The sequence below is a fragment of the Phyllobates terribilis genome, unplaced genomic scaffold (assembly GCF_046119375.1).
Source record: "Phyllobates terribilis strain yellow unplaced genomic scaffold, ASM4611937v1 Scaffold_12__6_contigs__length_324123572, whole genome shotgun sequence".
NCBI classification, from domain to species: Eukaryota; Metazoa; Chordata; class Amphibia; order Anura; family Dendrobatidae; genus Phyllobates; species Phyllobates terribilis.
This window is the reverse complement of record NW_027362772.1, coordinates 64529353-64554857: the sequence shown is the minus strand read 5'-3', so window position 1 is coordinate 64554857 and position 25505 is coordinate 64529353. Positions and strand designations below refer to the sequence as shown.

Genomic DNA, 25505 nt, shown 5'->3' with positions numbered 1-25505 from the left:
CGTCTGTTCCAAGGGGCATTAAAATCGTCTTGTTAAGCTACTGTGACCTCCACGTCTCTTCCAAGGGTCATTGATATTGTCTTTTTATTCCACTGGGATCTCCACCACTATTCCAAGGGGCATTGATATTGTCTTTTTATTCCACTGCGACCTCCACCACTCTTCCAAGGGGCATTGATGTTGTCTTTTTATTCCACTGGGACCTCCACCACTCTTCCAAGGGGCATTGATATTGTCTTTTTATTCCACTGTGACCTCCACGTCTCTTCCAAGGGGCATTAAAACCATCTTGTTAAACCACTCTGAACTCCACGTCTCTTCCAAGGGGCATTAAAACCGTCTTGTTAAGCTACTGTGACCTCCACATCTCTTCCAAGGGGCATGAAAACCATCTTGTTAAACCACTCTGAACTCCACAGCTCTTCCAAGGGGCATTAAAATCATCTTGTTAAGCTACTGTGACCTCCACGTCTCTTCCAAGGGTCATTGATAATGTCTTTTTATTCCACTGGGTCCTCCACCACTCTTCCAAGGGGCATTGATATTGTCTTTTTATTCCACAGGGACCTCCACGTCTCTTCCAAGGGGCATTAAAACCGTCTTGTTAAGCTAGTGTGACCTCCACGTCTCTTCCAAGGGTCATTGATATTGTCTTTTTATTCCACTGGGACCTCCACCACACTTCCAAGGGGCATTGATATTGTCTTTTTATTCCACTGGGACCTCCACGTCTCTTCCAAGGGGGATTAAAATCGTCTTGCTAAGCTTCTGTGACCTCCACGTCTCTTCCAAGGGTCATTGATATTGTCTTTTTATTCCACTGGGACCTCCACCACTCTTCCAAGGGGCATTGATATTGTCTTTTTATTCCACTGTGACCTCCACCACTCTTCCAAGGGGCATTGATATTGTCTTTTTATTCCACTGGGACCTCCACCACTCTTCCAAGTGTAATTGATATTGTCTTTTTTTTCCACTGGGACCTCCACGTCTCTTCCAAGAGGCATTAAAACCGTCTTGTTAAACCATTCTGAACTCAACGTCTCTTCCAAGGGGCATTAAAACTGTCTTGTAAAGCTACTGTGACCTCCACGTCTCTTCCAGCGGGCATTAAAACTGTCTTGTTAAACCACTCTGAACTCCACGTCTCTTCCAAGGGGCATTAAAATCATCTTGTTAAGCTACTGTGACCTCCACGTCTCTTCCAATGGTCATTGATATTGTCTTTTTTATCCACTGGGACCTCCACCACTCTACCAAGGGGCATTGATATTGTCTTTTTATTCCACTGCGACCTCCACCACTCTTCCAAGGGGCACTGATATTGTCTTTTTATTCCACTGGGACCTCCACCACTCTTCCAAGGGGCATTGATGTTGTCTTTTTATTCCACTGGGACCTCCACGTCTCTACCAAGGGGCATTAAAACAGTGTTGTTAGAACACTCTGAACTCCACGGCTCTTCCAAGGGGCATTAGAACCGTCTTGTTAAGCTACCCTGAACTCCACAGCTCTTCCAAGGGGCATTAAAATCGTCTTGTTAAGCTACTGTGACCTCCATGTCTCTTCCAAGGGTCATTAATATTGTCTTTTTATTCCACTGGGACCTCCACCACTCTTCGAAGGGGCATTGATATTGTCTTTTTATTCCACTGAGACCTCCACGTCTCTTCCAAGGGGCATTAAAACTGTCTTATAAAGCTACTGTGACCTCCACGTCTCTTCCAGCGGGCATTAAAACTGTCTTGTTAAACCACTCTGAACTCCACGTCTCTTCCAAGGGGCATTAAAATCGTCTTGTTAAGCTACTGTGACCTCCACGTCTCTTCCAAGGGTCATTGATATTGTCTTTTTTATCCACTGGGACCTCCACCACTCTTCCAAGGGGCATTGATATTGTCTTTTTATTCCACTGCGACCTCCACCACTCTTCCAAGGCGCACTGATATTGTCTTTTTATTCCACTGGGACCTCCACCACTCTTCCAAGGGGCATTGATGTTGTCTTTTTATTCCACTGGGACCTCCACGTCTCTACCAAGGGGCATTAAAACCGTCTTGTTAGAACACTCTGAACTCCACGGCTCTTCCAAGGGGCATTAGAACCATCTTGTTAAGCTACCCTGAACTCCACAGCTCTTCCAAGGGGCATTAAAATCGTCTTGTTAAGCTACTGTGACCTCCACGTCTCTTCCAAGGGTCATTGATATTGTCTTTTTATTCCACTGGGACCTCCACCACTCTTCGAAGGGGCATTGATATTGTCTTTTTATTCCACTAGGACCTCCACGTCTCTTCCAATGGGCATTAAAACCGTCTTGTTAAACCACTCTGAACTCCACGTCTCTTCCAAGGGGCATTAAAACCGTCTTGTTAAGCTACTGTGACCGCCACGTCTCTTCCAAGGGGCATTAAAACCATCTTGTTAAACCACTCTGAACTCCTCAGCTCTTCCAAGGGGTATTAAAATTATCTTGTTAAGCTACTGTGACCTCCACGTCTCTTCCAAGGGTCATTGATATTGTCTTTTTATTCCACTGGGACCTCCACCACTCTTCGAAGGGGCATTGATATTGTCTTTTTATTCCACTAGGACCTCCACGTCTCTTCCAATGGGCATTAAAACCGTCTTGTTAAACCACTCTGAACTCCACGTCTCTTCCAAGGGGCATTAAAACCGTCTTGTTAAGCTACTGTGACCGCCACGTCTCTTCCAAGGGGCATTAAAACCATCTTGTTAAACCACTCTGAACTCCTCAGCTCTTCCAAGGGGTATTAAAATTATCTTGTTAAGCTACTGTGACCTCCACGTCTCTTCCAAGGGTCATTGATATTGTCTTTTTATTCCACTGGGACCTCCACCACTCTTCCAAGGGGCATTGATATTGTCTTTTTATTCCACTGGGACCTCCACGTCTCTTCCAAGGGGCATTAAAACCGTCTTGTTAAACCACTCTGAACTCCACATCTCTTCCAAGGGGCATTAAAACCGTCTTGTTAAGCTACTGTGACCTCCACGTCTCTTCCAAGGGGCATTAGAACCATCTTGTTAAACCACTCTGAACTCCATGTCTCTTCCAAGGGGCATTAAAACCGTCTTGTTAAGCTACTGTGACCTCTATGTCTCTTCCAAGGGGCATTAAAACCGTCTTGTTAAACCACTCTGAACTCCACAGCTCTTCCAAGGGGCATTAAAATCGTCTTGTTAAGCTACTGTGACCTCCACGTCTCTTCCAAGGGTGATTGATATTGTCTTTTTACTCCACTGGGACCTCCACCACTCTTCCAAGGGGCATTGATATTGTCTTTTTATTCTACTGCGACCTCCACCACTCTTCCAAGGGGCATTGATATTGTCTTTTTATTCCACTGCGACCCCCACCACTCTTCCAAGGGGCATTGATATTGTCTTTTTATTCCACTGGGACCTCCACCGCTCTTCCAAGGGGCATTGATATTGTCTTTTTATTCCACTGGGTCCTCCACGTCTCTTACAAGGGGCATTAAAACCATCAAGTTAAACCACTCTGAACTCCACGTCTCTTCCCAGGGGCATTAGAGCCGTCTTGTTAAGCTACTGTGACCTCCACGTCTCTTCCAAGGGGCATTAGAGCCGTCTTGTTAAGCTACTGTGACCTCCACGTCTCTTCCAAGGGGCATTAAAACCGTCTTTTTAAACCACTCTGAATTCCACAGCTCTTCCAAGGGGCATTGAAATGTTGTTTTTAATTAACTCTAACCTCCACTACTCTTCCAACGGGCATTGCATTTCCTCCTAATTTTAGTCAGCTTTTGCTTTTCAATGCATAGGCGAACACTAAGGGAGACCCACTCCCCAATAATAGGTAGAAGGTTTTTAGTACGCTGTAATCCACGTCTATTTCAACGGGCATTGCAGTTCCTCATAATTTTTGGAAAGCCTTCCATTCACTGCTTAGGCCAACAGTGTACAGGAGACCCAGTTGCTATAAATGGAAAAAACGGTTTAGTTAAGGCCCTCTGACCTCCATGTCATTTCCAAGGGGCATTGGAGTGCCTCAAAATTTTTGGTAGGTATTGCACTCACTGTATGCCCTATAACTGTGTAGCTGAACCGCTCATTTTGGTACAGAAACATATCCTACAAGACATGTGTGGTTCCTAAACACAGGCAGATCACAAAAGTGAAATGCAATCTCCAATATTACAACAAGAACCAAACCAAGGTCTAATAGGTATTTATAGAGTCAATCCAATAAATAGTGAAATAATGAATACCCAAGACACATTAGAGATATATGCAAAATATTATAATTTATTCACAAAACTACGTAATTATATAAAACACATCACATGGAAGGTTACGGGAAGAAGACAGCTAAAACAATAAGGATTGCAGGGTGTATAGTCCCAGTATAGCAGGGCAGAATAGTGAGCAATAATCCCAGGACAATAAAGCTCCCACACAGATTATGTAATAATAGTATTCAACATAGTGATCAGGAAAAAAAAAAAAAAAAATTATTATAAAAAATATACAGTAACAGAGCTGTGTGTATAAAGTATCAAAACTTATCAGGAGATAAGATAATCTTTGTGCTACAAATAATGCACATGATACAATGACAAGTAACTAGGTAGGATCACTAATAAGAATGCTATGACCGGCTAACAGACAATGGTGTTAGTCTGTGAAGTCAAGACAAATGACCAGAGACAAGTGATAATGGTCAGCCTAATATCTCATAAGATCATATAGTATGTACATCAGAAAATAAAGATAAATACCTTGGGTCATCTTTAGGGGAACAGGGGTGCTCAAAAAGACAGTCTGCCCAGACGCCTCGACGCACGTTTCGCCTCAGCTTCATCAGGAGGCGTGGTTAGAGTAAGAGGTGGGTCCTATTTGAGTGAATGGAGTGTGTTGGGCCGCCAATAGGTGCGCTGTCCCTTACGATGCCACGCCCCCAGCGATGACGCGGCCCGACATCCAGCCCGTACGATGAGGAGGAGGAACAACGGCATCCCCCCCATCGCCCGGGCAACGACGCACGGACCGCGACGACGCCGGGGCGCCGCAGCGCGCAAGAGAGAGATGTGTGGTTGTCTGGCCTGATATTGATGTGAATGGTCCCTGTTCCTCCTGCTCTTTCTCCTTTGCCACCACCTCTCCATCATTCATCACCTGAAGCTTTGTTTTAACGGGAGTCATAGAACTGGGATAGTAGCAGGAATACATCCAGCAATCCTCGGAGGAGGTAGGATATGCGCCAAAATGCTGACCACCTCAGTCCTAGCCGCTACTACATACAAGCGCTTGCATTCCAAGGAACAGAAAGCTAAGGAGACGGATGGCCTCATGAATGATCATGAATAATTTACTCATTGTGTAGGAGGCCGACCACTGCTGCTGTCTACCTTCTGAACTTTGTGTTGAAGCCTGATTGACCCAGGACCCGCAATCCTCTATGTCTGGAGGACTTGTTGCATCCCAGTGTCCAACTGTATCCCGGCTTCCACAATATTAACCCAGTGTGAAGGCGTCAGTCAGATGGACCATCCCTGGCCACATTCACTTGTCCACGTGTTTGTGGTTAGGCTGTCCTTCCCACTAAATGCACTGGGGAGGGCACAGGTAAAGTTTTGGTATGCGCGCTTGTGTATAAGGCGCACTAGGACAAGTAGGGGCAGCTGGGGACCGAGTATGGACACCCAGCCGCCCCCTGGCGGCTGGGGACCAAGCGTGGGCACCCGGCCGCCGGGCGGCTGTGGACTGAGTATGGATACCAGGCCGCCGACACAGCCATGACGTGGTGGCCAGATTCCACCTCCACATGCCTAAAAGGCCCAATTTCAAGTGCAAGCAAGCAAGCAGTATGGTATTGCAGCCTGGGGGTGGGTAGGTGGCAGGCTGCATACTTGCGCTTGCATTGCAAGGAATGGGGGAGGTACAATTGAACATTGCCCTGGGACAAGGACTTGCACGGGGATAGTTGCAAGTCTGCATCTTCTGATGCGGCAAGGATCACTTCTGATGGGCACACTTGTAGGCAGTGACCTGGGTGTCAGAGATGCTTCCAGGGGTCTTCCCCATGCTGTTTCCATGTCTTTTCAGCACTGTATGCATGTGTCACACAGCACATGGCCAGATAAGGTTGTAAAGTGTTAAAATGACATTTCCCGGTGAATGCATTTGTCACGGTTGAAAGCAATACAAAAGTGCAAAAACACAAAAAATGCTACTTGTGAACATAGCCCAAGGTGTGGAGGAGTATTTTTGTTTTGGGTTATTTATTTTACCTTATACACAAGTCTTTACCCTGGAAAGGATGTTCCTTAACATATTTCACAGGAAAACAGTTTCAGTTTTGTTTTTGAACGTTTTATTGTGAGCCCGTAAAAGTGGCTTAATGCCTCTGACCACGTTGTTGACAGCAGTGACCTGGGGGTCAGAAATGCTTCCTGGAGCGATCCCCATGCTGTCCCCATGTCATTTGAGCACTGTCACTATCGTTTTGGGCACTTTTTAGGCTTTCTACAGCCTGCCGGGGGTGTCGCCGCAAAAATGCTTGGGTCTCCCATAGACTAACATTGGGCTCGTTGCTCGGGTCGAGCACCCGAGTATCATGGTGAGATCGGCCCGAGTTTCGAGCACCCGAGCATTTTAGTGCTCGCTCAACACTAGTGTCTACCATAGGGAAAAGACCAGTGATGTACCTACCACTGGAGAAAGACCAGTGAGGTACCTACCACAGAGGAAAGACCAGTGATGTACCTACCACAGGTGAGAGACCAGTGATGTATTTACCATAGGGGAAAGACCAGTGATGTACATACCACAGAAGATATACCAGTGGTGTACCTACCACAAAGGAAAGACCAGTGATGTAGCTACCACAGGAGAAAGACCAGTGATGTAGCTACCAAAGAGGAAAGACCAGTAATGTACCTACACAGAGGAAAGACCAGTAATGTACCTACCAAAGAGGAAAGACCATTGATGTACCTACCACAGAGGAAAGACAAGTGATGTACCTACCACAGGAAAAAGACCAGTGATGTACCTACCAACGAGGAAAGACCAGTAATGTACCTACACAGAAGAAAGACCAGTAATGTACCTACCAAAGAGGAAAGACCATTGATGTACCTACCAAAGAAGAAAGACCAGTGATGTACCTACCATAGAGGAAAGACCAGTGATGCACCTACCACAAAAGAAATATCAGTGATGTACCTACCACAGAGGAGAGACCATTGCTGTATCTACCATAGGGGAAAGACCAGTGAAGTACCTACCACACAGGAAAGAGCAATGATGTACCTAACACAGAGGAAAGACCAGTGATGTACCTACCACAGGAGAGAGACCAGTGATGTACCTACCACAGGAAAAAGACCAGTGATGTACCTAGTCCTCTGCTCCCATCTCCCCCGCACCTCCCTCCGGGGATCCTGCCATATGCCGACCGCCACCATGTTTTGTATTTGAAAATGAAGGATTTTTCATTGAAAATTCGGTGAGTGCTGCCTTTACCTTTTTTTTTCTTTACTACCACAGAGGAAAGACCAGTGATGTACCTATCACAGGGGAAAGACCAGTCATGTACCTACTACAGAGGAAAGACCAGTGAGGTACCTACCACAAGAAAGAGACCAGTCATGTACCTACCACAGAGGAAAGACCAGTGATGAAACTACCACAGGAGAAAGACCAGTGATGTACCTACCACAGGGGAAAGACCAGTGATGTACCTACCATAGGAGAGAGACCATTGATGTCTCTACCATAGGGGAAAGACCAGTGATTTATCTAACATAGGGGAAAGACAAATGATGTACCTACCACAGGAGAGAGATCAGTGATGTATCTACCATAGGGGAAAGCCCTGTGATGTACCTATCACAGATGAAAGACCAGTGATGTACCTACCACAGAATAAAGACAAGTGATGAACCTACCACAGAGGAAAGACCATTGATGTATCTACCATAGGGGAAAGACCAGTGATGTACCTACCACAAGAGTAAAACCAGTGATGTACCTACCACAGAGGAAAGACCAGTGATGTACCTACCACAGAGAAAAGACGAGTGATGTACCTACCACAGGAGAGAGACCAGTGATGTATTTACCATAGGTGAAAGACCAGTGATGTACCTACCACAGGAGAAATACCAGTGATGTACCTACCACAAAGGAAAGACCAGTGATGTACCTATCAAGGAGGAAAGACAAGTAATGTACTTACCACAGAGGAAAGACCAGTGATGTACCTACCACAGGAAAAAGACCAGTGATGTAGCTACCAAAGAGATGTACGTACACAGAGGAAAGACCATTAATGTACCTACCAAAGAGGAAAGACCAGTAATGGACCTACACAGAAGAAAGACCAGTGATTTACCTACCAAAGAGGAAAGACCAGTGATGTACCTGCCACAGGAGAAAGATCAGTGATGTACAGTACAGACCAAAAGTTTGGACACGCCTTCTCATTTCTGAGATTTTTCTGTATTTCTATGACTATGAAAATTGTACATTCACACTGAAGGCATCAATACTATGAATTAACACATGTGGAATTATATACTTAACAAAAAAGTGTGAAACAACTGAAAATATGCCTTATATTCTAGGTTTTTCAAAGTAGCCACCTTTTGCTTTGATGACTGCTTTGCACACTCTTGGCATTCTCTTGATGAGCTTCAAGAGCTAGTCACCGGAAGTGGGTTTTCACTTCACAGGTGTGCCCTATCAGGTTTAATAAGTGGGATTTCTTGCCTTATAAATGGGGTTGGGACCATCAGTTGTGTTGTGCATAAGTCTGCTGGATACACAGCTGATAGTCCTACTGAATAGACTGTTAGAATTTGAATTATGGCAAGAAAAAAGCAGCTAAGTAAAGAAAAACGAGTGGCCATCATTAATTTAAGAAATGAAGGTCAGTCAGTGTGAAAAATTTGGCAAACTTTGAAAGTGTCCCCAAGTGCAGGAAAGGAAGACCATGAGTCACCTCTGCTTCTGAGGATAAGTTTATCTGAGTCACCAGCCTCAGAAATCGTACGTTAACAGCAGCTCAGGTTAGAGACCAGGTCAATGCCACACTGAGTTCTAGCAGCAGACACATCTCTTCAACAACTGTTAAGAGGAGACTTTGTGCAGCAAACCTTAATGGTAAAATAGCTGCTAGGAAACCACTGCTAAGGACAGGCAACAAGCGGAAGAGACTTGTTTGGGCTAAAGAACACAAGGAATGGACATTATACCAGTGGAAATCTGTGCTTTGGTCTGATGAGTCCAAATTTAAGATCTTTGGTTCCAACCACCATGTCTTTGTGCGACGCAGAAAAGGTGAACGGATGGACTCTACATGTCTGGTTCCCACCGTGAAGCATGGAGGAGAAGGTGTGATGTTGTGGGGGTGCTTTGCTGGTGACACTGTTGGGGATTTATTCAAAATTGAAGGCATACTGAACCAGCTTTGCTACCACAGCATCTTGCAGTTGCATGCTGTTCCATCCGGTTTGCGTTTAGTTGGACCATCATTTATTTTTCAACAGGACAATTACCCTAAACACACCTCCAGGCTGTGTAAGGGCTATTTAAACAAGAGGGAGAGTGATGGGGTGCTACGCCAGATGACCTGGCCTCCACAGTCACCAGACCTGAACCCAATCGAGATGGTTTGGGGTGAGCTGGACCCCAGAGTGAAGGCAAAAGGGCCAACAAGTACTAAGCATCTCTGGGAACTCCTTCAAGATTGTTGGAAGACCATTTCCGGTGACTACCTCTTGAAGCTCATCAAGAGAATGCCAAGAGTGTGCAAAGCAGTCATCAAAGCAAAAGGTGGCTACTTTGAAGAACCTAGAATATAAGACTTAGTTTCAGTTGTTTCACACTTTTTTGTTAAGTATAGAATTCCAAATGTGTTAATTCATAGTTTTGATGCCTTCAGTGTGAATGTACAATTTTCATAGTCATGAAAATACAGAAAAATCTTTAAATGACAAGGTGTGTCCAAACTTTTGGTCCGTACTGTACCTACCACAGGAAAAAGATCAGTGATGTACCTACCACAGAGGAAAGTTCAGTGATGCACCTACCACAGAAGAAAGACCAGTGATGTACCTACTACAGAGGAAAGACCAGTGAGGTACCTACCACAGGATAGAGACCAGTCATGTACCTACAACAGAGGATAGACCAGTGATTTACCTACCACAGGAGAAAGACCAGTGATGTACCTATCACAGGAGAAAGACCAGTGATGTACCTACCACAGGAGAGACCAGTTATGTGCCTTCCACAAAGGAAACACCAGTGATGTACCTACCACAGAAGAAAGACCAGTGATGTACCTACTACAGAGGAAAGACCAGTGATGTACGTACCACAGAGGAAGGACCAGTGTTATATCTAACACAGGAGAGAGACCAGTGATGTACCTACCACAATGGAAAGACCAATAATTTACCTTCCACAATGGAAAGACCAGTGATTTAACTGCCACAGAAGAAAGATCAGTGATGTACCTACTACAGAGGAAAGACGAGTGATGTACCTACCACAAAGTAAAGAGCAATGATATACCTACCACAGGAGAAAGACCAGTGATGTACCTACCACAGATGAGAGACAAGTGATGTACCTACCACAGAGGAAAGACCAGTGATGTACCTACCACAGAGAAAACAACAATGATGTACCTACCAAGGAGAAAGACCAGTGATGTACCTACCACAGGAGAGAGACCAGTGATGTACCTACCACAGGAAAAAATCCAGTGATGTACCTACCCCTGAGAGAGACCAGTGATGTACCTACCAAAGGAGAGAGACCAGTGATGTCCCTACCACAAGAGAAAGACCAGTGATATACCTACCACAGTGGAACGACCTGTGATTTACCTACCACAGAAGACCAGTCATGTACCTGCCACGCAGGTAAGACCAGTGATGTACCTACCAAAGAGGAAAGACCAGTGATGTACCTACCACAGATGAAAGATCAATGATGTACCTACCACAAAGGAAAGACCAGTTATGTATCTAGCACAGGAGAACGACCAGTGATGTACCTACCACAGGAGAGAGACCAGTGATGTACCTACCACAGGAGAGAGACCAGTGATGTACCTACCACAGAGAAAACAACAATGATGTACCTACCAAGGAGAAAGACCAGTGATGTACCTACTACAGAGGAAAGACCAGTGATGTACCTACCACAGGAGAGAGACCAGTGATCTACCTACCACAGGAAAAAATCCAGTGATGTACCTACCCCTGAGAGAGAACAGTGATCTACCTACCACAGGAGAGAGACCAGTGATGCTCCTACCACAAGAGAAAGACGAGTGATATACCTACCACAGTGGAACGACCAGTGATTTACCTACCACAGAAGACCAGTGATGTACCTACCACGCAGGTAAGACCAGTGATGTACCTACCAAAGAGGAAAGACCAGTGATGTACTTACCACACAGGAAAGACCAGTGATGTACCTACCAAAGAGGAAAGACCAGTGATGTACCTACCACAGATGAAAGACCAATGATGTACCTACGACAGAGGAAAGACCAGTTATGTATCTACCACAGGAGAAAGTCCAGTGATGTACCTACCACAGGAGAGAGACCAGTGATGTACCTACCACAAGAGAGAGACCAGTGATGTACCTACCACAAGAGAAAGATCAGTGATGTACCTACCACACAGGAAAGACCAGTGATGTACCTACCACACAGGAAAGACCAGTGATGTAACTACCAAAGAGGAAAGACCAGTGATGTACCTACCACAGATGAAAGTCCAGTGATGTACCTACCACAGAGGAAAGACCAGTGATGTACCTACCACAGGAGAGAGACCAGTGATGTACCTACCACAAGAGAGAGACCAGTGATGTACCTACCACAAGAGAAAGACCAGTGATGTACCTACCACACAGGAAAGACCAGTGATGTACCTACCACACAGGAAAGACCAGTGATGTAACTACAAAAGAGGAAAGACCAGTGATGTACCTACCACAGATGAAAGTCCAGTGATGTACCTACCACAGAGGAAAGACCAGTTATGTATCTACCACAGGAGAAAGACCAGTGATGTGCCAACCCAGGAGAGAGACCAGTGATGTACCTACCACAGGAGAGAGACCAGTGATGTACCTACCTCAAGAGAGAGACCAGTGATGTACTTACCACAAGAGAAAGACCAGTGATGTACCTACCACAGTGGAAACACCAGTAATTTACCTACCACAAGGGAAAGACCAGTGATGTTCCTACCAAAGAGGAAAGACCAGTGATGTACCTACCACACAGAAATTACCAGTGATGTACATACGAAAGAGGAAAGACCAGTGATATACCTACCACAGATGAAAGACCAGTGATGTATCTGTCAAAGAGGAAAGACCAGTGATGTACTTACCACTGAGGAAAGATCAGTGATATACCTACCAAATAGGAAAGACCAGTGAAGCACCTACCACAGATGAAAGACCAGTGCTGTACCTACCACAGGAGAGAGACCAGTGATGTACCTACCACAAGAGAATGACCAGTGATTTACCTATTACAGCGAAAAGACCAGTAATGTAACTAGCAAAGGGGAAGGACCAATGATGTACTTACAAATGTGGAGAAGTACAGAGAGGGGCAGTTTGGAGAGGCAGCGTGATAAAACACGGCACTGAATGGAGATGGGCCCAGTGTGTGGGGACAATGTTGAGATGAGGACAGCCTAAGGAGTGGGCAAGTGTGAAAAGGGGTACAGTGGGGGGAGTACAATGAGCATAGAGAAATGACAGTGTGAGAAAGTGTGAAAAGGGGGCAGCATGGAGATGGGAACAGCATAAGGGGGATCAGTGGAGAGGGAAGTAGGGATGGTGCAGTGTGGCAGTTATGGTTCATAAGAGGAAGGAGTTGGAAGGAGTTGTAGGTTCATCAGATAAAAATGTATATGGCAGAGGCTGAACTAACATTGCAATTGATCGCTGCTCTAAGATTTGTTCTGTATTGATATACTGATAGCAGTTATAGTGCTATTTTCATGTACTGATGGTGATTCTAGTGTTGTATTATTGTACTGATGGTGGTTCTGGTACTGTATTCATGTACTAAAAATGATTCTGGTGCTTATTTCATGTACTGATTGTGGTTCTGGTGCTGTTTTCATGTCCTGGTGATGGTTCTACTGATGTATTCATGTACTGATGATGGTTTTGGCACTGTATTCATGTGCTGATAGTTGTTCTGGTGCTGTTTTAATTTACTAATAGTGGTTTTGATGATCTATTCATGTGCTGATGATTGTTCTAGTGCTGTATTCCTTCATAAGAAACAGTAATTTGTCCTATATACTGCCACATCAATCAGCAAAAGAATTCGAATTGGCACTGGGAAAGACCAGTGAAGTGCCAACCACAGGGAAAAGTCTAGTGATGTATCTACCACAGGAAAAAGACCAATGATGTGCCTACCAGAGGTGAAGGACCAGTGATGTACCTAAAACAGGAGAAAAAGCAGTGATGTACCTATAAGAGGCTAAAGTCCACTAGTTTACCTACCAAAGAGGAAAGACAACTGAAGCACCTACAAAATAGGAAAGACCAGTGATGTATCTAACCCAAGAAAAGTCTGTACCACTGAAATTGTGTAAGTCAAATGGGCAACCCTGTGTCAATTCTAAAATTGTTGTTTGGTTGAAGAGCAGTTTAATCTTGTGACCTCCAGACACCTCTCACAGTGCTGGTGCTACTACTTGCCTTGTTGGCTTGAGACCTTGCAAACCAATTTTATTATTCAGATTCTTAAAGGTATTATACTTTTGTGGTTATAGCTGTAGCTCAGCAATTTGGTGTAAGACTTTGTCTATATATGTAGAGAGAGTGTGAGACTCTCCTCAGCTTTGTAGCAGTCATTGCTTTGCTGAATGCCCTACATTCAGTATCTATAAATGTGAAAATTGCGGCAAGCGATGTTTCCACTGAGCGAGCAGTTTCGTCTAATCTCTGCTCATTTTCATCAATAATTACGGACCTTATGTGCATAACACTGATTACATGATTAAACAAGCAAACGATGCATGGACGCCAACACATTCTTCAGGACACCAAGGTCAACGTCAAATTAAAGATCTCGGTACAAAAAACACACATCATTTATACAATTTGGCAGTGATGGGAGAAGATCCTATTTAGAGTGATTTTCTTGCCCCCTTTATTAGGGCATGTGGACATTGCAGAGGAGGAGGGTCTCCTGCTTGCGAATCAACTTCTTCTCCGAACCAAAGCAAAGAGGCACAAAGTTTGAGCTTCTTCCGCTCTGATAGATCTGGTCTCTCTATGTATTACATTGCCCATTCATGGTTGACCAGGATGTAGAACTCAATTTCTGCAAGAGACGCCATTTTTAATGGTTTCCAATCCTCAAACATAAAAGGTATTACAACATTGTACCAATGTATGAGCCAGCCAAGCTTTCTTATCTTGAAATAATAGGTGAAGCAGTAAGAACGAACACTGGACAATCCAGTCCTAAAAAAGGGCATTTCTTGTTATTTTATTGCCCTCCAAAGGGACTATAACTGCAAGCGTTTTTGATCTTTACTTGAATGGTACCTTCTATTGATACTTTTCCTGCCTAAAGAACCATACTATATAGTGCCCAAAAACCTTGCAATAAGGTGTCCAAATAACTCAACCAGTGTCACACAGGGTGTGGGAAAGACTTAGTGCAACACAGAGGGAAGAGGGAAAGGGAGCCCAGACACTAGGGAAAGGGAGGAGTGGAGACCTCCTAGTCTGGTCTAGTGTCACCCTGTCTCAACTACCATCCCTATATTGGCTCTTCACCAATCGCTGCATGTGTGCCTCGCCCTGTCTTTCCCTGGCGTATGGCTAAGGCTAGGGAAGGGAGGAGATGAGCACTAGTTGATCTCCACTAAACTCTATAGACAACAAGGCTAGACAAACAGGGGAGACTGCTTAGCTTTAGACGACTCCAGCCAAATGCGCACACGGCCTCAAGCTCCATAGAGGACAAAGTACTGCTCTTGCTTAGGCCTCACAAGTAGTAATGTATATCACCAGCACCTCTTTCTCAGATACACCAGGTATTTATACACCCAGGTCAGGGAGCTAATTAACCAGAGGGAGGTAGCCGCTGGGTCCTAGAGACAGCCAGCCTCTAAGATGATCTCGGTAATGCCAAACGTAGAGATCTCCTGCAACCAGCTGCAGGGCGACTGTCTTGTCACCTTTGACACCCGTGACAACCAGGCAGCTTGCTAAATATCTTTACAAAAATCAACAAACTACAGATTTTACGCTTACAAAAATGTGAGTACAATGCGTAGAAAAGGGGGTGGTGGTTTAAAGGAGTTTTCCAAGATTTTAAAAATGTAGCCCCAATTACATGCATTTTTTTACTTAAATGCATGTTATTATGGGTAAAAATCCTTTTTGCAATTGGGTTCCATTAAAAATATTGCACTTTTTACATCCTCTGTGGGAACTCATCAGTAAGCTCAGTATTTTTGATGGGCAGTTTGTAACTCCCCAGATGGTTTGATGGGCAGTTTGTGACTCCCCAGATGGTTTGATGGGCAGTTTGTAACTCCTTTATGTCCTCTCAGCTGATTTATGACCACACACCACAACAAAGTTGAATCTGCAGGAGAACTAAAAAGTCTGTAAAAGCAAAAAGGTGCAAAATTTGTCATGAAACCCAACTGCAAAAAAATGTTTTTTTAGGCCAAAATATATGCATTATTACAAAAAAAATGTATATGATTGCGTAAGAAAATACACCCCCAAAAAATTCCAGGCTAAATATGAAAATTTATGAAACTGAACATTTGCGTAGTTGGACTTAATAGAAAGATGGGTTATCCACACGGCATTACTCACCCGGTTGATCAGTTCTCCCACCATGCCTGTCCAAGATCCATTAGGCTCAGGAGCTCCATACAACCTGTCTTCAACCAGCTTTATTTTATAGTTGAACCTCAAGAGTGCAGCTAGCTCCATTAACATCTCCGCACAGAAGCCTTCATATTGGTCATTGCCAGATAGAGATCGGTAATTTGCTTTGCGCATCATGTATGGATTCTCCTGGAGGGAGCAAAGGAGATAACACGGCCAGGTGGATGAGACGGTGGAAAAAAAAAGGCATTGAATCTGTGATTACATCTAGAGATGAGATGAAAACAGAAGAAATCAAAATGCAGAGCTATAAAAAAAAATAACTAAATGAGCTGAAGAATGAGATTGTCAACTGTGTTATATAAACCTGCAAGTAGCCGAGATATAACATCGAGAGCAATCACGCCAGATTTACAGAGCTGCTAAAATATTTATACACACTGACCAAGATATATACTGCATGTATATATATAGCGCCATGAGGATTTCACATATATATATGTTGTTAAAGAAGCTATAAGGAACTTACAAGAATTGTGGTTACTACTAAGGTCTTGTTCTCCAGCGTATCTGAGATGTTTATATCCAAACTGGTGGCATTCATGGCCAATGTACGGTTTGAATACCAAACACCAACCTGCAAGAACGAAATTGAATAAACAATTGCTAAAATTTTACCAAAATGTTTCAATATTTTACCAAAATGTTCTCTTTAATTCAAAGTGAATGAATAAATGGTCAAACTTTGACCAAAAAGGTGTCTTCAAAAGTTGTCTAAGTGGCCAAACTGGGACGTCTACACTCAAACAACCTTGAAAGATGCCAGTACTTGCCTCTCGGTGGCCATCTCCAGCCTTCTCCAGGATGCGCAGAGTGTAGTTTGTCCTTTGTCCTTTGCTATTAAACTCTACTCGTCCAGTCAGTCCGTCATACTCTACCTGGGAGGATTAGAAACAATAAAAGAACATCTAAGAAGAACTCGGAACATCTATGGACAACACCTTCTTAATAAAGATCGATGAGGTTATGATGTGGTGGGATGAGAGAAACTATTATGTCCTCCAGAAAAAAATGCTCAGAATTTCTTATAACTGAAGATATTTCCATGTAATTAGTTCCATCACAAATTCTCAAAAAGAGGTCTTACTCCATATTTTGGTACAGAGGACTTGGTCACCCAAGGATGTTGCTTTAGCACTGCTTCACTTCTGCTGTCACTCCCGATTATAACCGAAGTCACCGTGCTCTGCCTGATCCATCGCATGACGGATTGACTTCTAATGAGATCTGTAATTGGTTCTGATATGGCTACTGTGACTGCCGTAGGCTACGAACAAAGCGTCTGACAGAAGTGTGAACAAAGCCCTTATTTTACACTTACGGTTTTGGGACTGTGTGGGGACGAGACAAACTGAAAAATTGAGAAATCATAAATGATAATGCTGAGTTATAGAAGCGCTAGAACTGGCTGCTATAGGGGCATGGTTGCTGGCAATGGTATAGGGGCACGGTGGCTGCCTCTGGTATAGGGGCATGGTGGCTGCCTCATTCTGGTATAGGGGCACGATGGCTCCCTCTGGTATAGGGGCCCGGTGGCTGCCTCTGGTATAGGGGCACGGTGGCTGCCTGTGGTATAGGGGCACGGTGACTGCCTGTGGTATAGGGGCATGGTGGCTGCCTCTGGTATAGGGGCACGGTGGCTGCCTGTGGTATAGGGGCACGGTGGCTGACTCTGGTATAGGGACACGGTGGCTGCCTGTGGTATAGGGGCACGGTGGCTGCCTCTGGAATAGGGGCATGGTGGCTGCATCGTTTTGGTATAGGGGCACGGTGGCTCCCTGTGGAATAGGAGCACGGTGGCTGCCTCTGGTATAGGGGCACGGTGGCTCCCTCTGGAATAGGAGCACGGTGGCTGCCTCTGGTATAGGGGCACGGTGGCTGCCTCTGGTATAGGGGCACGGTGGCTGCCACTGGTATAGGGGCACGGTGGCTGCCTCTGGTATAGGGGCACGGTCACTGGCTATGGTATATAGACATGGTGTTTGGCTATGGTATAAGGGCATGTTGTCTGGCTATGGTATAGGGGCATGGTGTCAGCCTCTGGTATAGGGGCACTGTGGCTTGTTTAGTTGATATACATTGTGACTGGGTGGCTGGCTCTCGTACTGGGGCACAGTAATTTTCTCTGTTATGGAGGCATTGTGATGGCCTCTATTAATGGGTTAACTGAGTCTTTGTTATGGGGAAACTATAGCTCTGTAACTGGAGAATACTCTTACTAGTTTTTGATATCGGGGTAGCGAGGCTGGCGCTGACTGTGGCTCTCGCCGTTTCCATGCTGTAGTGGTAATGAGTCGATCACTCTTTTTGGAGAACCACTGCAATATCTCTTTAATTGTGAAATGTCATATTGCCATCTTATAAAATGATAAAATATCACTAGAATATACTGATCTGTTGGAGTCCAACGTCTGGGATCCCCACCGCTGATTCAGCACAGTGTGACATGAAGAGTAGCTGCACTTTCACAAAACTTTTGACTTGTCATAGACATATGTCAGAAGTTTTGATCGGTGGGGGTCCAGGTGCCGAGACCGCGCCAATTGCTAAAACGGAGAAACAAAAGCGCCCAGCCGAGCGCTGCTCTCCTCCAGGACAAAAGACGGGATTAATAGTCTACGAGCTCGTCTTCGGCTAACGAGGAGAGACGGCGGCTTCTGACCCTTTGTTCAAAGTGACCGGGGGAGATCTCGATGGCATGTTAAGTTTCGTGAAAGTTCTCTTTCAGGAGGAAATCGTGTGATATTTCCGAAAAAATATCTACCTTTATTAAACTTTTTTTTTTCCTTGCACTATAATGATCTCCTGGTGCGGTGCGGTGTCATACAGATGGCTCTCCACGACATTGCAATGAAATAGTAAGATACTAATAATGGAAATGAGTCTGTATATCATCCCGTGGTATCGTGCGCTGTCAGCCTCATCCGTCTGTGCTGACGCGCCCCATACTTACTGATACATAACTAGCTCTGGGGATACATACAAGCAGGCTTTAGAAATCTGATTGCCTATAGACTGTGCAGCTGGAATAGACAAAGACCGGCGCCTTAAAGGGATTGTCCAGGAAAGGTAATCAACAGCAGATTGGTGGAGGACTTACACTAATTGCTGCGGCCGCACAGTGGAGAGAGAATTCATAGCCTTTAAGGTTTCCATTTTTTTTTGTAAACTGGTGTTGGGACTTGTTCACACTAGAAGAAAAAACATTTCTCCTGGGAAGTGAAGAACATTGGTGCCACCGGTGACGGAGGAAACAGCTGGCAGGAAATTAGTAGAGTTAGCCGCCTGAGACATAAGTCTATGACATTGGCCCCAGCTGATTATACATCTCCTCCTGGAGAAGCTTTCCTTCATGATGTCTTGGTGTATTCTTAAAACTTAAAATTAATTACAGCTTTAACTTCTACTGCTACCACCACTACTACTACTATACTACCATTATTACTATACTACAACTATACTACTACTCCTACTTTTATTACTACTACCACTACTACTACCATTATTACTACGACTATACTAATACTATCACTATTACTATACTACTTTTAAACTACCACTATACTACCACTATTACTATACTACCAATATACTCCCACTACACTACTACTATTACAACCACTATACTAATATGATCACTATTACTATACTACTATTATACTACCACTATACTACCAGTATTACTATTATTATAATACCACTATACTACTATACTACCACTATTACTATTACTGTACTACTATTATACTACCACTATACTAATACTATCACTATTACTATACTACCAATATACTCCCACTACACTACTACTATTACAACCACTATACTAATATGATCACTATTACTATACTACTATTATACTACCACTATACTACCAGTATTACTATTATTATAATACCACTATACTACTATACTGCCACTATTACTATTACTGTACTATTATACTACCACTATACTAATACTATCACTATTACTATACTACTATTATAATACCACTATACTGCTACTATTACTACAATACTACTATACTACCACTATTACTATACTACCAATATACTACTACTTCTACTACTATTACTACTACTACTATGCTACCACTATATTACTGCTACTACCAATATACTACTACTATACTACCACTATCACTATTACTACTACTATTATAATACCACTATACTAATACTATTACTAGTATTATACTACCACTATCACTATTACTATTATTATAATACCACTATACTACTATACTACCACTATTACTACTATTATGCTACCAATATACTACTACTAATACTTCTGTACTACTACTATTCTACCACTATATTACCACTACCACTATTACTACTACTATACTACCACTATATCACTACTACTACTACCAATATACTACTACTATACTACTATTATATTACTGCTATACTACCACTATATTACTACTACTACTATTACTATACAACTATTATACTACCACTATACTACTACTATCACTATTGCTATACTATTATTATAATACCACTATAATGCTATTACTACTACAATACTACCACTATTACTATACTACCAATATCCTACCACTTCTACTATTACTACTACTATAATACCACTATAATACTACTATTATCATATTACCAATATACTACTACTATACTACTACTCCTACCACTATATTACTACTACTACCAATATACTACTATTACACTATCACTATCACTATTGCTACTTCTACTACTATTATTACTATACTACCACTATATTACTACTACTACCAATATATTACTATTATACTACTACTATACTATCACTATATCACTGGTATTACTACTACTACAAATATACTACTACTATACTACTATTATACTACTACTATACTAACACTATATTACTACTACTACTACCAATATACTACTACTATACTGCTAGTACTCTTATTACTACTATACTACCACTACTACTACCACTATTACTACTACTTTAACACCACTATATTACTACTACTACTATTACTACAACGGTACTACCAATATACTACTACTATACTACCACTGTACTGCTATTACTAAACTAGTACTATTACTACTATACTACTACCACTGCTACTACCATCTCTTCTACTATGGCTACTACTATACTATTACTACACACCTACTATTACTACTACTTCTTCTGCTACTACACTGCTACCACCACTATTACTATATTACTACCTCTATATTACTATTACCTCTTCAACTATGGACTACTACTATACTATTACTGCACAGCTACTATTACTACTTCTTCTTCTGCAACTACTGCTACTTTTTCTACTATGACTACTACTACTTATTTTACTACTACTATTACTACTACCTCTTCTACTATGACTACTACTAATACTATTAGCACACACCTGCTATTACTTCTACTACTTCTTCTACTATGATTACTACTTTTACTACCACTATAAAATTACTACTGCCACCACCACAACAACTACTATGCTACCACATGTACTACTTATTCTTTTTATGTTACTATTATACTATTATTACACTACTCCTCTACTACTTCTTGAATGTCTACTACAAAATGACTGCTTTTACTACTACTTATACAACTTGTATTATTATTACTACTACTATGTCTCTTACTACTACTACTTCTACTACTATATTGCTATATACTTCTTCAGCTGCTTCTACATTCATTGCTACTATTACTACTTCTACTGCTACTACTACATCTACTACTATTACTAATACTACTTCTACTTATCCTACTAATACTATGTCTACTGCTGCTACTACTACTCTACTATGTCGTCTACCAGTACTACTTTTAGTACTATACTACAACTGCTCCTACTTCTACTATTTTGACTATTACTATTTCTACTAATACTATTGCTACTACTTCAGTCTAGTGCTTTCTAATAAAAACGTATTAAGCAATAACCAATAATGCCGCCATTTCTGTCAGGTCGGTGTGTGAGGGCTGCTCCATACCATTCGTAGATAGTTCATGAGACTGGTCCCATGTTGCCATATCTGTGAGGTACTGCAGGACAGCTGCTTTACTCCGATTTCCTGGCTCCGGTTTAATTCTCGTACGGCACTGACCACAACATGTACAGCATCAAACATGAGCGCAGCCGAGAGCTGAGGAAAAAAGATGGAGGATGTCAGCAAACTTATCTATGTTGGGTCTCAAGATTACCAATGTCTTCATAGTATTACCCTAAAGTCTAAAGTCTGAAATATGGGACTTTATACTCCATTACTGGTCTTCCTTGGTCTACTGTTCGGGGTCTCTTCCAATGAAGTGTTATGTCGACACATGCCCATTACAACTTTGTTGGCCACATGTGTCGACAGTTCATCACTGAACTTAGACGTACGTAAACCATGGAAGGCTCAACAAGGAAGAGGCAAATTTTTTTTATTATTTTTCAGCTTTGCGTTTGAATCTACTGCAGAAAATCCACTCCAAAAATCATGGATATTTTTTGGATTCTGGGTCAGTTTTGCTGAATTTTAGCTTAAGGATGGGACTGCATGCTAAAAGTTGGTTGCACATAAGTCATGGTCAACCTCTGGGAGATAGATTAATGGACGCCCTTGTGACCTTTACAAAAATTGCAGAAATGAATAGTATAATATAATGGCTCACCGCTGGTCCCAGATATGTGCTGAGCTCACAGTTTTCTCTCCAGGACATGTTGAGGCTTCTTAGGAATTCCAAAAAGAAGGGATGGCTACTATTATACATGGAAAATCCTAGAATATTGGAATGGTCACTCACCACCCCTTCCAAGGATAACAAGGGAAAATCCTAGGGGGAAAAAACAGATGTAGTTAAGTATGTTCCACCTTCGACTCATTATATGGGTTAGGGCTCATATAGACAATCGGACCATGGACCGCACACGTAGACCACATGGACCCATTGTAGCCAATCTGCATGGAAAAAAATCGTAGTATGCATTACTTTGGTCCATTTCTTGCACTGGAATAATGAAAGGCAGCTCCGGCATCCATCCAAAATGTGGATGAGCACTCGGAGCTGCACTTGGAACGAGCCACGTCTTGACTGGCCCAATTTCCAATACCCAACCTTAAGAGAAGTGGTAGCCCCTTATGTATAGTCCCCACATTGACCACCAGTTCTCACCATTGTCGTCAGGATATATTTGTAATGAGCGGATGTCATCCCGAGCTCGGAGGCCTGGGCAAAAAGAAAAAAAAACTGACTGAGAACAGGACAAAGCAAATCCAAGTGAAAAACGAGATAAAAGAGAAGCCTGACCTTCTTCAGGATGAGGTGGGACACGGTTGCGTTGGCGTCGATAATGATGGTGGACACCTTATCATCGCGGATTTCCTTTAATAAAGGCGTGGGATCATTCGTGTCATCCAACATCCGCACGGAGAGCGTATCTTTTGATATTAGGAACTGACGGACCAACTCCTCTAGCCGCAGTAAACCTGGAGAACAGAACAATGAGATGTCTGAGGAGTACAATGGGGAATTCACCGCTCTAGGCAGAACTGGAACATTTGCAAGAGATTTAGAGAAGATAAGCAGTAAAAAGTTACTTTTCTTTCGGCGATAGACGCTATAAATTACTAGAATAATCTTGTATCCATCTGCATGAATCCGGTAGCCCCAAGCACATACACATATTGCTGTCACTTGACATGTGAGAGCTTTAGCTGCCCCCGAGCCAGCCTGTGACTTGGAGGGAACACTGTGCTCAGCGGTGATTTTTCTTCCCTAAGGATAAGTCCACATGGGTTGGAAAAGCTGCGGAGGTAAAAAACCCACAGCGGAAAACAGCAGCAGGCATGTGGAGAAGTTTTTTTTTTTAACGAATGTCATCCCCACGCTGCAGAATTTTCCAACGCTAAAATTGACCCACGGTGCAGATTTTAACCACTTCCCGCCAAGACCAATTTGCTTTATTTTTGTCATTTTTCCTCTCCCACCTACCGAACTATATAACTTTTTTTTCCATTGACAGACCTGTAAGAGGATTTGTTTTTTTGAGGGTCGATTTATAGTTTTTAATGACACCATTAGATATATTATGTAAAATATATAAAAAAAAATAAATTAAAAATAAAATTAAAATAAAGGATATGGAAAATAAAAAAAGTCTGCATAGCGTAGAATAATGGAAAAAAAGCCTTTTTTTTTAGGGGGGGGGGGGTGGTCATTTCTAACAACTACAAGTTTAAAATTACATCTTTATTTTGCGGGTTAGTACCGTTACCGTAATACCAAATTTATACAGTTTTACTACTTTTATAAAATAAACTTTTTATTCTAAGACATTTTTTATATTTTGGCATCAATGGAGCTCTGTAAGGGTGGTAGTATTTATTGGTACCATTTATGGAGGCAGTGACGACGATTGTGTTTCTTTGATATTTTTTCCAAGAATCAGAAAAGGGGAGTAATTAAACATTTTATGAATTTTTTACATTTTTTTTATTTTTAAGTCCTACTAAGGGACTTGACCATGCTATCACTCGATTGCCAGAACGACATACTGCAAAACGTCTTCATAGTCTAGGTTTAATACTAAGAAGTCCTGCAGTTCTTCATTTGACTCTTAGATGCAATGGCAACCCTCTTGGAACCCTATGATCACATTGTGGGGGTTGTTGCTGAGACACCCCCTATAACTGCTTAGATGTTGTGGTCACTATTGACCGTGGCATCTAAGGAGGTTAACTGCCAGGATCAGATTTATTACTAATTCCAGAAATTGCAGGCTGGTGTTTGATGGGTTTGGAGCAGACTTAGACTTTAACCTTGATGGCCTATCCTTAGGAGAGGTCATCAATGTTTGATCAGTGGGGGAGCCACACCTGGCACCACTGGCGATCAGCTGTTCCCAGTGTTGGCTGGAACTGCTCAGTTGCGAAGCTGCACACCACAGCTCTGTCGACTGTAAAGTGGCCACGGCCGGGTACTGCACATGCACCATCTATTCTAAATCAATAGGGAGTGGACGTGATGTACCTGACTGCAGCCACTATTTAGTCGACAGAGCAGTACTGTGCAGCACCGTAACTGAGCAGTTTCGTCGGACACCGGGAACAGACATTGACTTATTTTACTCCCAGACAACCCCTTCAAAGTCACTCCATACATCTCCTTTCCAATTTGGAAGGAAAGGGTAAAAAATGTGTCACATGTCAATTTATGTAGCCTATTTTCACATCCAACTTTCCTTTAGCAATGTAGCAGGGGGTGAATCCACAAAAATATCTGCATCTAAGGTTTAGGTGGTCATCAGTGGGGGGGGGTCCGGTCTTTAATCATTAGCTGAAGCTAATGTGGTGCTGGAGAGGGATGCTATCAATACCATGGGGGACAAGAAATCAATTTTGGAACAAATCAAGCCAAAAATGTCACTCAAATCAAGGATCACCAAGCTACGACTTGCCTACTTTTGACACATCATACGAAGAGCGCAATTACTGGAGAAGGACATCATGGTCATACGAAGAGAGCAATCACTGGAGAAGGACATCATGGTCATA

General features: G+C 42.8%; 1 protein-coding gene across 1 annotated transcript in view; it reads right to left on the bottom strand.

The window, feature by feature from the left end:
- The window catches only part of GRIK5 (glutamate ionotropic receptor kainate type subunit 5), a 378627-nt gene that overhangs the window by 71159 nt on the left and 281963 nt on the right, over positions 1-25505 (bottom strand). The window contains exons 6-12 of the mRNA XM_073655889.1: positions 23260-23438; positions 23125-23178; positions 22624-22785; positions 21960-22112; positions 16749-16853; positions 16445-16552; positions 15901-16104 (exon numbers count right to left, since the gene is read on the bottom strand). Of these exons, the coding sequence (XP_073511990.1) occupies positions 15901-16104; positions 16445-16552; positions 16749-16853; positions 21960-22112; positions 22624-22785; positions 23125-23178; positions 23260-23438 (965 nt within the window). The remainder of the gene's footprint in view (positions 1-15900; positions 16105-16444; positions 16553-16748; positions 16854-21959; positions 22113-22623; positions 22786-23124; positions 23179-23259; positions 23439-25505) is intronic.